General features: G+C 36.1%; 1 protein-coding gene across 1 annotated transcript; it reads left to right on the top strand.

Moving 5' to 3' along the window:
- Nucleotides 1–4,404, top strand: Smp_027870 (hypothetical protein; the record flags this gene model as incomplete). The annotated part of the gene is made up of 2 exons (XM_018792596.1): nt 1–4,254; nt 4,378–4,404. 2 exons carry the CDS (start codon nt 1–3, stop codon nt 4,402–4,404), a joined length of 4,281 nt encoding a protein of 1,426 aa, XP_018644176.1.
- Nucleotides 4,405–14,712: the final 10,308 nt, after the last annotated feature.

Raw genomic sequence — 14,712 nt, 5'->3', positions numbered from 1 at the left:
ATGAAAATCTACTTAACTTTCTTACTCATTGGATTGTGGGCGTTACTCTGTCACAGCGAAGCAGTAATTGAACAACATCTACCAGCTGAACTTCTATGTTCAGACATAAATTGTTTGGAAACCATAACTACTGGAATTCTCATTAAAGATGTTAGTGTACCGAATAAGAAAACATTAAAGGAGAATACCTTAGTTAATATAATGGGATTAAGTGCTGATGCTGCTAATTCTATGATGAAAATAAAATTCGGCGAAGAACATTTATACATCGACCCAAGTTTTGTACAAATAAAGGATTCTATTAGTTCACGCAGATTTTTAAAGGTGAAGAACTTCGATACAAACTCGAATCCTTCGACTCTGTTAAACGAAAGGACACTTAGTCGAACGTCTCTACCATTGGATGAAGATTCGATTTACAAATCTACAGAGAAATTATCTGCGAAAGATCATCCAGACAACAAGAAAACATTTTCCGACAATCAAAGACAAAGTAATGCTTATGATACCGAAAAAGGGATGGATGAAATCGATGCTGATAAAATGGACGCGGTTAGTCGCAGAAGTCATGATCAAGTAAGCAAGCAAGAAGCGACGTATGAGATAGATTCTGATGAAGTGGATCAAGATGACAAAATTGAAGAAGATAATGAAGAAGACGAGTCCTACTATAACAACTCATCTGAAGCAAAATTTCGTGACACTGCTTTAACTTATGGAGAGACAGATACCACTGACTCTTCATTCGAATCACACAGCGAAAGTCTTAGAGAGGACAAAGCACGTGAATCTACGTCATCTATTGCAAATGAAATGCAGGTGTCTGAAACTGAGCATGTTAAAACTCCTGTATCGACACCATCAGCGACTGTCTCCCCTAGTGCCGATAAGGATTCGAAGAAGGATGCTTCGAGTAGATCTGAACAAAACGAGTCGATTGCTGTGAATCAACAACCCTCATCTATTCAGTCATATCATGTTGAAATGCAAGCGTCTGAAACCGAGCATGTTGAAACTTCTGTATCGACACCATCAGCGACTGTCTCCCCCAGTGCCGATAAGGATTCGAAGAAGGATGCTTCGAGTAGATCTGAACAAAACGAGTCGATTGCTGTGAATCAACAACCCTCATCTATTCAGTCATATCATGTTGAAATGCAGGCGTCTGAAACCGAGCATGTTGAAACTTCTGTATCGACACCATCAGCGACTGTCTCCCCCAGTGAAGATAAGGATTCGAAGAAGGATGCTTCGAGTAGATCTGAACAAAACGAGTCGATTGCTGTGAATCAACAACCCTCATCTATTCAGTCACATCATGTTGAAATGCAGGCGTCTGAAACCGAGCATGTTGAAACTTCTGTATCGACACCATCAGCGACTGTCTCCCCCAGTGCCGATAAGGGTTCGAAGAAGGATGCTTCGAGTAGATCTGAACAAAACGAGTCGATTGCTGTGAATCAACAACCCTCATCTATTCAGTCACATCATGTTGAAATGCAAATGCAGGCGTCTGAAACCGAGCATGTTGAAACTTCTGTATCGACACCATCAGCGACTGTCTCCCCCAGTGCCGATAAGGGTTCGAAGAAGGATGCTTCGAGTAGATCTGAACAAAACGAGTCGATTGCTGTGAATCAACAACCCTCATCTATTCAGTCACATCATGTTGAAATGCAGGCGTCTGAAACCGAGCATGTTGAAACTTCTGTATCGACACCATCAGCGACTGTCTCCCCCAGTGCCGATAAGGATTCGAAGAAGGATGCTTCGAGTAGATCTGAACAAAACGAGTCGATTGCTGTGAATCAACAACCCTCATCTATTCAGTCATATCATGTTGAAATGCAAGCGTCTGAAACCGAGCATGTTGAAACTTCTGTATCGACACCATCAGCGACTGTCTCCTCCAGTACTGATGAGGAGTCAAGAAAGAATGTTTCACAAGCTTCGTTCGCCATCCCGTCAAACGACCTTTTAGACAATGATAGTTATCTGGAAACTAATAAGTTAAATTCATCTTTTCCAGTGCATGATCATAAACAAGCTGTCATCAGCAGTAATATCGATGTTCAAAATATTGGAATAATTTATTCTTCGAATGTAAATAGCTCTACTTCCCCAGCTGTTCCACGACAAATGTTTGGGAATCAGAATGATTTTGATCCTCATGGTGTTCCCGTTCATTTAGGTTTGATACACTGTATATACTGGGCAGCAAACGCTAGTTTTGATAAAACGTATTCTGAAACTGTTAGATCACCTTTTTCGCGTTTCTTAGTCAATGGATTTACGTACTTTTTTGCGGCTGCTAACTTTTTTCTGCAGTATTTACCAGAAAATATTATTTCCAATTTAGATAATTTCCTGCTTGAGACATTTTCTTTATCAATAAATTTCATTATTGCTTGGATGATTTTTATATTTCACTTAATTTTTCTATGGAATCTAAGTAAAGGTGTACACTTCCTTCTATCTAAATACATCTTTTCTGAAAAATACACATCTCCATCTCTCGTAGAATATCTAAAACTTGAGGAGTATAGCATCCAACTAGCTAGCCAACTTTCAGATATGGAAGAGTCTAATTCTCATTTATCTAAATGGGCTAACTCACTTTCATGCAGTCTTCAAAATCTACAGGAAGAATATACTTCCAAATTATCTGAAATGACATTATCTGTGGATGATTCACGGGAATCTTTCATACGTGTTCAATCTGAGTTGAATCATTTAAAAAGTTCTCATAATTCACTAGAACAAAACTTGCGTTTGCAGTTAACTGATAAAGAAGAAGTTATTCATGAATTAAACACAGAAATTAATCGTCTAAAACAATTGCACTCTGAAAATGATGATAAATGGAAGAAAAGTCTTTTAGATCTAGAAGAAAATAACCGTAAGTCAATAGAAGAGTTGAAAGAGGAACAAGAACAGTTATATTCTCAAGCTAATTTATATTACAATCGCATGAAGACAATGCAATCAGAAGTCGACAAAATTTTAGAATCTAGAAAGGCATCTGAGGAGAAGTTACTTACTAAAGAAGCAGAATTTCAGAGTTTGCTTGCTACTTTTAATACGCTTAAAGGTCTTGAGTTGATTTTGGAACAGGAATCTTCCTCAAAACAGAAAACAAATGATATGGAAGAACGTGAAGTAACCACCACTGACAATCTATCTTATGTTAGTCGCACCTTAGAGGATGACGTAGAGATTAGCGACAAGTCAAGCACTGTTTCCGAAAGTGATTTAAATGAAGTCGATGAAAAGATTACAGAAAAATCTAGACTACAGAAGAATTTATCATTGCTCTTAGATGTTGGTCGTTTACACGCCCAAATCAGACTTAAAGATGAACAAATTAAAACTGAAGAATGTAGAGCAAAAAATGAACATGATCTTCGAGTTCAAGTTGAGTCCAAAATGGAAGAGATAGAAAGAGAAAATTCAACTCTTAAAGCTAATTTAATTCAGATTGAAGAAGAAAAAAATGCTTATCAAACAAAGCTTGACATTTTATCCTGTTACTTTAAAGAACGTGAACTTGAACTGCAGAGGGATTTGGGAAAGCATGTCGTAGTTGGTTCGGAATCTTCCGAAGCCCTTAAGCACAGTCGAAAACGTAATCAAGAGCTTGAGGGGGAAGTGAAGGTATTACGAGATCAAATGGCAGCTTTACGTCGAGAGCTAGTGGAAACTGAAAGAACTAGTAGACGTCAAATATCGGAGTTAGATAAGCGTTCTCATGAAAATTGGTTAGCAGCTCGTGCATCTGACCACCAAATTCAAGATCTGCGTGAAGAAAACTCCAGTTTGCGACAAAAGCTCATTGAATCAGAGAACAATGCATTACGATCGTCAATACACACCTTCCCGGAAAAAATAAATAGTTCATCTCGTGAAAAAATTATGAACATTTTCCCAAGACCTATTTTACCACAGGACGTAATGAAAAATTCAAGCTTAAGAGATGTACGCTCTCAATCAAGAAATTCTTTAGTAAATTTAACATCGCAACGGCCAGTAGCAGAAGCTAATCCATTTACATTTATTCCAAAGCCTTCACCTCGAGGAATAATGCCTTTTCCAGGTGGAATTCAAAGAGATGCCTTATCAACACCAAGGCCTCTTTTGCCAGGATTCCCTCCAGTACAGATGGGTTTCCCGCCAGGATTTTTACCTCCCCCATTTCCGCCCGTTATAAAAACGATGATTGACCAAAATAATAAACAAAATAGTTCCCCTTCTTCTGTAAGTGGTTCATTGAAATGATTTTAGATCTGTAGTGCTAACTTGTTTAGTAAGTGGTTTATCTTGCATTTTCATCTTTTATTCTTTACGTTCCGATTGTTTCATTGTGGTATCATTATTTAGGATATTTTGAAGCGGGCTGTAAAGTGATACTATTTTTTACATTTGTTCTTTTGATAATAAATATGTCCAGATATTATATTTCAGATTGCATATATTGAAAATAATATTTTAAACATTAATTGGTTATTGCACCAAGAAAAATATCTTTTATTCTGTCTTGGTACTGGCTAAAATGTTTCTTACTTTGTGTGTTTATAATGATGCATTTTCGCTTTGGTAAATAATGGTTCTTAAGTCATTTGCTTTATTAAAGAAAATGTTGTATATTGATGGAAAGTGTATGTTTTTGTTAATTCATTATCCACTGTATACCAACTGCTCATACTCTTACTACCCCTATATCACTATGGGATTTGAATCGACAACTGCATCTCTGTGCTAATGTGGTATGGCAACTCGAACTGATGTACGTACGTACGAAGTTCTACGTTGTGACTGACTGTCCTAAAGTAATATTACTGAATTGTTTGAGTTCATTAAAGATAATTATTTAGTTTATATCAGTGATCAGTTGTAAATATAATCGAGCATTTCCAAAGAAAAGAACTAATTACAAAGCTTAGCGATATTGGTTCACAATCCAGAAAAAAGATACTAGCCTTCTTTTTTTCGGAATTTTACACTCTTGTCAAATACCAGCGAAATGAAAAATTTAATTATGATGCTTATGGCAAGTTGTCTTTATTACTTCAATGTGATACTCATTTAAACAATTAGTCTTGATAGCATGAACATGGCATTGACTCTATCTCTAGTGTGGGAACTAAGCTAGTAAGTTTTCAAACCTTTCGTCTTACAACTCCCGTTACTCTTATCAAAGTCTTAAAATGACATTCAGATGTGTCACTCATTTAATTGTCTTTGTATTTATAGTTAATTTCCACTAGCGATGACAAATTGTACTTCCAGTTTCATTTTATAATAGTTGGCTTAACTTGTATTTTTCAGCTCATAAAAATTCAACTCAATGCATAGTGTGAGAACCTAAACACTTGATTGCTAAGTCACACAGGAGTTTACTCGTTTCCTGAATAACTTTGTTTTCATTTCATCTCATCCATTTCTAATATGTACAAGTTGTGGACAATAGTCATTGCTTATGCTTGCGAAAATCTGTAACTTAGTGTTTTTAGAAAGATTCTAATCTTTTATTTGAAGTCCTTGCCATAAAGTCTGATTGTGCCACAGTTTAACAGATCTTTTGACATATTTCAGACCATGTAAGATCAACGTCACGGTTTTGTTATTTAGTTAAGTCTTCATGAAAGATCACTTTATGTATTCAATTTATTCAACATAAAGTTACATCTTTTATTTTGTCCTGAAATTAGATGATACAAACTAATAAATATACTCTGCTTTCTTTAGATTGCCTGATGCAATTCACTATGGAAGCTGAACTTAAATTCTGTAAATAGGCATTAACCTGATTAGCTGTGGTTTGCACTAGTTTTTTTAGTGATAATTTTTGTAAAGCATCGAGAGAAAGACAAACATTATTGAGGGGGAACGTATGAATACAGAACAAACTGATGAGTCCGTTCTCAAGTACTTTTGTGATCATATAGTGATACTGATTATTAGTAGGACAGCGATGCATGATAACTTTTACTTAAATTAATAGCTATATAGCCTCACTGTTTGTTCTAAAATATCTTTATATATCGTCTGTGTACGATATTGGACAAAGTTATATGCCAGACATTCCTAAGAAAACTGAACCTACAATCAAACAATAATTTATACTTCCTTGTGATGTTCAGTTTAGCTTCCCTGCTCATTGATCATGCCCTGCGTTTTTCTTCAGTAAAATAATAGAGTTCCTTCTGTCGTATATAATAGTTATTCTCAATATTTAGGTTCCTTTAAATGTTTTAATTTTCAGCAGTTCATCACTCAGTCAATAGATACTTAAAAGTTCATCTCAGCGAAATCTAATCATAAACTGAAATCGGTATATATATAACAATAGAAACTGATGAAAGAAATGGATATAATGTATTCTTAGGGAAAAATGTCAGCGTCCACGTATACTGATTGTTAGTTTAGACATATAATTGGGACTGACTTTAAGTCATTAGTTAATAAAGCTGTTACAGTAAAAGATATATCAATAATGTGGCTGAATCCAGCGACTGTCACGATAGGTGGAACTACCTAGTGAAGATCTTACTTTACCTTCATTTTTTGTTGACAACCTAAATGGAAGATCGAGCTTGAACTTCCAACTCTTAGCGGTTTTGAAATAACTGTAACTAATGTGAAATGATAGGTTTTGATTGTTTTTACTGATCACGTTTAACAGTTATACGGGATGAGGTACTTGTTTTTTTATTAGCTTAACTCCTCCAAACTAGTCGTGATCGTTGACTGTCTCAGTTTATAAGGACAGAAATTCTGTTGTTCACCTTCAATAATATAAATTCCCAATTCAAAATCCACTCAAAATGCAAGAATTACATTCACGGGTAATCGAAAGGAGTTTCGGCCATAATATAGAGTACTTTCTATTAGGTGATCACCATTCTGGTTTTGGAACTATTATACTTATCGATGTATCACTGAGACCTTGTTTCCTGATCTAAAATCACTCCGTTTCGTCAATCTTGGGACTACATTTATTCGTAAGGCGCATTGAATTGCGGATGTTTTTTTACTCTAATACCATTAGTTTTGAATATTGTCATCAGGATTCGCTACATAATGGCAGTCTATTTGCCTCACTTTGCTACAGATATGATCCTAGGGATATTCTTATCTTCACCTAAACCTTCAATAATCGGTATACTTATTCCTAACTGACTAACTCGACCAATCTCACCATATTCTGAGAATTTATCCATCATTTCACTGCACCTGACTGTACTGTGTATTCTGACACAAATAAAAATCAATGAGAATCACAATACTTTAATTTGGGGTTGTTCAGTAGTGCTCACTTATACTGCCTTGGGAATCGAAAGCTGCACTTAGTTTTTCAGCGACCAAGTCTCCATCTTATTTCATAACTTGACTTCGAAATCTGTTTTGAAGTTTTAGTGGGATATGTACAGTCAGTAATGAGATCTTATATCCATGAATAACACTGGATGGCTGATCGTCTAATAGCATCTCTTTATACTAATTCAACTTCCTATCCTTGAGTCTGTGTTATGAACTGACCGTTTCTATACCTTGTCTAGTGTCAGCATATTCTATTCAATCTTGAATCTGTTGTGGCGTCATGGGTGAGACGTTCAAAGCATAGAATATCGAACGTCTGGCTAACTGCGTAATAAGTAGTAGTCTCTACTTTCTCCAAACACTACCAAACGAAATGTCGGCACGAATTCAGGGAGTTCAGCTGTCTTTTGCCAACCTGCTTCAGTTATTGCGTAGGTAAAACGCCCGTCTAAAAACCAAAGGACAAGTTTATTGGTCAGTAGTTCTCTGTATTCTACTCATTAGGTGTAGGCCGTGGTCATTAAGAAAAGACGATATTCATAGGTTAGCTAGCACTCGATCACAGGTATCTTCTAACTGTTGCTCGTGTATTTTGGGACCATCGAGTGAGTCATGCCGAGGGTACTAGGTAAAGATGGCAAATAGGTTGACAAAGTAGTGGTACGTATTCTTAATCACCATCTGCCTCAGTTCACGATGTTGTGAGAGAGTAGTCTGGGGGAAATCTATGGACGACCAAACTAAGAACGGTACCAGTCCATGAAGTTCCTGTTAATCGAACAGAGCTATTATGCTATTTAGTATAGTCGCTTTGAATTAGCATAACTGGATATGTATTTCAGAATAAAGGACCTGATAGCATGTGACTCAAATGAACTGATTATATTTTATTGCTTAATTTGTGCGATTAATTAAAATAATCAATATATATATATATATATATATATATATATATATATATATATATATATATATATATATATATATATATCTTATAACATACTTCAGTTGTTCGTCTAACTATCTATTAGTCATATTCCGTGATAATGCTGATCTGTAAATATTTGAGACACATTGTCTAAGAGATGCTGGACATTTGGGACTCATTTAAGAACCATACAAATTAGGCCTGTCTGATCCAATCCCCGATTTATTTCATCATGATACAATTGATGGCGATTCTACTTTGTTGCTGTGTTAACACAGTACTACTATTGTGTCAGTCCAGTTGTTTCCATTCGGTTCTATCATACTTCATTGTTTGTCACTAATCTGCATGCATACTGAATTTATTCGACTTTGGCCATCGAGTTAAACATAAGGTGTATAAAAGACATGTGGGTAAGTGTAAACTATGTATTTGTTGTCTGTGTGAATATCATAATCAGTGATTGAAGACGACTAATATGGATCAAAATCACATTGTATTATAGTGACTATATAACGCTTGCGTAAATGTATGAAAACTTTTGGGAAGATATTAATAATTCAGATACCAAGTACTTACTACTTCACCTCTTGTTTGTGTCCTTGTCAAGTATATTTATGTACGCTTTACTTGAGCATGTGTCTATACAGTTATCATTCATCACCTTACTGATTCATAGTATATTTAGGAATATATAAATGCTGATAACAAGTAATATTTTGGGTAGAGAGGTAGTGTCTCTCCTCTCCGCATCTGTTCACTTTACGCCCATAGTTTGTTTATTCGAATATAAATGCTTGAAATATATTCTTCCTAAATACATTCCTGATTGAATTGATTTATTTTCTCAATCCTTGAAGTTACTCCCTTAATAGTATTCAAAAAACAACATTCCTGTTGTTCTTAAGCTGGCATAACTTTTATCTCAGGAATTAATTGCATATGTGTGTAGTGTTCTCATGTGCTATGCTAGATCTGTTAGCGACTGATTTCAGTAATTCTTTTTTTCAGTAGTGTTGAGGAGGAGTTATTTCTTCAAGGAGAGAAAGCATTGATTGTTCATTAACCCTAGATCATCCTAATTTTATTCCAAAATCAAAGTTCTTTAGTTTGTAGATGGCGTCGAGTCTCGATTGACTACGATCACCACTACATTAAGATTACGCATCCAAAAACGACTTGGTTCATTCGCTAGCTCGTAAATCAGAAGACTGTAACTGGTCCAGATAGAGTATATTTATTGGCGATCACGTGGTATCAAAAAAATACCGAAACGTGCCAACGAGTACAGGCGATAAGGGCAGAGCGTAAGAAAGTTCGAGCTAACAAGGCGGACGACCGAACGAAAAGTCATTTTGATACAGTTAAACAACAACGAGTACAGTAAAATAATCACTGGTACAATTGGTTATGATAATAATCGTTTCCATTATACCAATCGCGTTCTCGTCGAGAAAAGCAGGTCACTACAAGTTTACTCCTTATTCTCAATTCTGTAACTGACTTGTGTAAATAAAAAATTACAACGAATTTTTCATTGTTTATCGAAAGCAATTTGATATAAGGTATGTTGTAATTCACATTAACTAGTTTTTGCTGAGATTTAACTTCTATGTCACAGTCTATTTGATTAATCTCATGAAAGATTTAATTCTTTTGTACACTGTCAAATAAAAATGAGCAAAGCTGATCCTTGTTCTATCGTATATCAGTTCCAGTTTTCACACTTCTAGAAATGCCATGGAAGCAAGGGAATCAATAAAAAGCAGATATTAGGTTGGGAATAGAAAAAGAAAATATTGTTGAAAACAGTTCGTAAATTAAGTAGTGCTAACAATAGTACAAAGTAATTGTTTGATTAAGGTATGATGCGCAGTATGGTAAATTTTATCAAAATTTGAAGCTATGATATTCTTAAGTGCAAAATAACATTGTTTATTGGGTAGACTAAAAAAGTCAATAAATCTAATGGGACTAACTAATAACAGATATGTATTAAAAACAGTATTATGAACTTAGATTTTGATCAATATAGCGAATCTATTGACGCAAGAATATTGTGACGGAATTGAAATATCATGCTAGCACTTTAGTTACGATTGTCGAATTATTTTTATCTCAAGCTTGTGGTACTCCTAACTATTGCTAGTTACTTTCACTATCAAATGTAAATGGATTCTATGTGCTCACTGAATCGTTGGCTCACTCTCTCTATTGTTCTTTTCCTTTCTAGCTTTTCTCAACCACTCCGTCAGTAGTCAAAGTACCTTCAGGCTAGACGCTAACCTTTACAAATATATATTAGTGAGTGTTTAAACAATATATTATCAAGAAGCTTAAAGAAAAAAAATTTAGAAATAAATAATTCTATTTCATATATAAAGTTAGCCTTATCATTTTGAAAAAGAGCAAGAACAAAGATTCTAGCAGAAAAGCATGAATTTCACTTTATTACCTTGGTTCTCGTAAGCTGCTTACAACATGAAAGAGTTTAGTGAGAAGTACTATAACAACTATCGTACAATCAATTTCGATTATGGTTAATTTTGGGTTAAGCCCTTTGATTAACTTACTTAACAGACATTGTCATTTGGATAGTAACAATTTGTATATTTCTTTGTACTGTTATGATCATTAGAGCACATGACACTCTAGCCAAAACGTTGATTACTTAAATACCACTCGATGACTCATCCTGCTCCTCATATATGTATGCACTTAAATCCCACTATCAGCTTTTGTTTTGTTTTGCTGTGCTTTTATACAATTTGACTATAAATTGCCTATGCAATTGACTAAACTTGCTTGTTGATATTTGCTCATGTGCTTGTAACTTTCTGACCTGCGTTATTTGGCAATAAACTGTAGTTGCCGCTTCTATTTGCCTTCTGATTTCATGCACCGTTGAGATTTGTATTATAACGGTTATTGAGGTGAACGATTAGCGAAGCACGGCACTACAGTTATGTTGAAGACATATTAGTATAACAAAGTTTTAATAGTATGTCTTCAACATAACTTCCAACTAAACTCTTTCATGTTGTAAGCAGCTGACGGGAACCAAGGAAATAAAGTGAATTAATGCTATTCTGCTAGAATCTTTGTTCTTGCTCTTTTCAAAATAATTCTATTAATATACTTTAGTGACACTAATCTATCTTGGTCTAAACTATTCAAGGTCTCAGACTATAGATTTCCTTTTCACATTTTGATAATGCTCCCTATTAATCGGACAATAACTTGAGCTGCTGCTATATTGTAGATGTTTATTATATCTGATTTGTAGTGTAAATGGAAAGTTCAGACATACTCCGGATGATACATCATAGCTAACCAACTCATTAGGTATGGATACATACTCTTCTATTGGCCTATTTACATTCCGTTGCACTAGGCTACACTAGGTACACAATGACTGTAGTTGGTCAGTTATGAGTATCGATCGAGCAAATCAGCTAACTATGAGTGCTAGTCACTTACGCCTGTTACCCCTCGTTGAAGAGTATAGGCCACCCACCAGTATTCTCCATTCAGCCCTGTCCTGAGCAATCCTTCCCAGTTCTTTCCAGTTAGCATTCATCCTTTTCATATCTGCTTCAATCTCCCGGCGTAAAGTGTTCTTTGGCCTTCCTCTTTTCCGCTTCCCTTCACCATTCCAAGTTAGGGATTTCCTTGTGATGCGGTTTGATGATTTTCTTAATGTATGTCCGATCCACTTCCAACGTCTTTTCCTAATTTCCTCTTCAGCTCGAAGCTTGTTTATCCTCTCCCATAGAACGCTATTGCTGATAGTGTCCGGCCAGTGAATGTTGAGTATTTTGCGTAGACAACTGTTTATAAATACTTGTACGTTCTTGGCGATGGATGTAGTAGTTCTGCACGCGTGAGCTCCGTACAGTAGGACTGTCTTGACATTCATATTGAAGATTCTCACTTTGAAATTAGTTGGGAGTTGTTTTTAGTTCCATGTGTTCTTCAATTGTATAAATACTGTCCTTGCTTTACCAATCCTCACCTTTTCATCTGCATCCGATCCTCCTTGTTTATCAATGATGCATCTCAGGTACGTGAATGGTTTCACATCTTCCAGAGTTTCGCCATCAAGTGTGACTGAGTTGGCGTTCTCCGTGTTGTGTTCGAGGATCTTGCTTTTACCTTTGTGTATGCTGAGACATTTTGATGCAGAGGCTGCTGCTACATTTGTTGTCCTCATCTGTATTTGCTCGTATGTATGAGATAGGAGGGCTAGGTCATCTGTGAAGTCCAAGTCGTCTAATTGATTCTGAGCTGTCCGTTGTATTCCGTGCTTCCCCTCAGATGTCGAAGTCTTCATAATCTAATCAATCACCAGGAGAAAGAGGAAGGGGGAGAGAAGACAGCCTTGTCTGACTCCGGTCCTTACTGGAAATGCATCTGTCAGCTGTCTTCCGTGCACGACTTTGCAATGTAGTTCATCGTATGAGTTCTAGATAATGTTGACAATCTGCTCAGGAACTCCATAGTGTCGAAGAATTTTCCATAATGTTCTCGTGTCCACACTGTCAAACGCCTTTTCATAGTCAATGAAGTTGATGTATAGTGACGAATTCTACTCAATTGATTGTCGCAATTTAGCCTGTGCACGACTGTTCCTTGCGGAATCCAGCCTGTTGATCTCGAAGTAGGACGTCTACTGCGTCTTTCATTCGGTTCAGGAACACTGTTGAAAATTTTTCCTGGTACTGACAACAAACTGATGCCTCTGTAGTTCTCATATTTGCTCAGATCTTTCTTTGATATTTTGATGAGATATCCTTCTTTCCAGTCCGTCGGCACTTGTTCTTCCTCCCAAATCTTCTTGAATAGAAGGTGAAGCATGTTTGCAGTTACTTCAATGTCTGACTTCAGTGCTTCAGCTGGTATATTGTCAGCTCCTGCCGCCTTCCCACATTTGATTTGTCTGATGGCCATCTTGACTTCTTCGACCGTTGGTGGAGTGACATCTATAGGAAGGTCAGTGTGTGTTGCTTCGATGTCCGGTGGATTCAATGGGGCACCAATTTGTTGAGTGCACATAGATTTGCAAATCTCTTTCCATTTTCATTTCTCACTCCTAGTCCATGTCGTCCAATTATATATATATGGTTTGAATTATTTTTTCTGATCAGCGTTTTTTTAGCGAGTTAGTTTTCCTACGGGATGGTATCGTTAACCCCATGCCCAACCCTCCTCCTTTACCTTGGCTTGGAACCGGCAGTAACTCTAGAAGAGCTACAGGCGGAGTTTCTAATTACCGCCGTCACACAAATGCGGTTGACGCCGGTTTAATATACAGAGTAAGATGGAAAACTTATATTCATGACATTTTCATACGTCCATCGAAATCGGAGTCAGATCAAAGGACCACTAAAAGTTTTGATGTCATTATATAGATAGAAGATCATTATACAACAAATATAATGAATGTAAATCTGATGTGTGGGCGAGAAGATAATGATTGGTTGTTTGCTTAGTCAGACTAGTAGATTGTTTGACAGGTACTAGATGAGTTACATATTCTCTTACGCATATTGTTACTGTGACTGTTGTCGATTTTCGGTGTAGAAATATACGTACGTTCTAGTGAGGCTAGTGACGTGTTCTCGATCTGAGTTGTTATGATGTCCTGTAGAACAGACACTGGGAGGGTATCTAGTGTAGATATTCTTCTAAGTCAAATTAACTTCCTATACGTGTAAACTATGAAAACCGAAATTCCTGACAAAATCATTAGTTAAGCATAACTAATTAATGCATTTGTTTATTTCATTCATAATTTCAACCAAAACTACCTCCCAATTGTTTGTTAACTTTCGATATTTTCTTGATAGAGTCTCATGTGAAATATCTTTATATATTAAAGTTCTTATTCATGTAATCTGTCTTTTATCAATGAGATCTTAACTGAATACTCGAATATAAATGAACTAATTTAATTAGCATACCGAGGTATATATTTCTCAGTGGGAAACATTCAAGTTTATTTATGTAGTAGCAAATTATATTTTAGAAATTTAGTACTAGTGAAATCTTAGACGCGTGTTTGCCTGTGTCTGGAACTTGTTGGTTGAAAATATCAACATTTCAGTCGTAAACATCAGCAGTTAATTGGGACCAGTACACTTCCTGGATTTCACTACTAGCCACTATCCAAATGTAAACAATAGTCATGACCATGGAGCTCAGATGCCGACAGAAACCAACCATGGAAAAACGTGAACATTTAGAATTAGTGATAGATACAGTGGTAAGTATGTATGATTCATAATTTACGATAGTCTTAGTGGCATTGTAATGAACGAAAACATTAGCGGGGAGGGCGGACTATATCTAAATACGAAATAACAGAATCTCTTGGTAAGATATGAGAACCATACACTGAATATTTCATTTTCAAATTTCCATCATTTGTTCTTCACACTCTGTATGATTCTTCCACTCCACAA

This window comes from Schistosoma mansoni (assembly GCF_000237925.1).
Source record: "Schistosoma mansoni, WGS project CABG00000000 data, supercontig 0241, strain Puerto Rico, whole genome shotgun sequence".
Taxonomy (NCBI): domain Eukaryota; kingdom Metazoa; phylum Platyhelminthes; class Trematoda; order Strigeidida; family Schistosomatidae; genus Schistosoma; species Schistosoma mansoni.
Note: the sequence above shows the minus strand (reverse complement) of the source record. Positions and strands in the feature narration are given on the sequence as shown.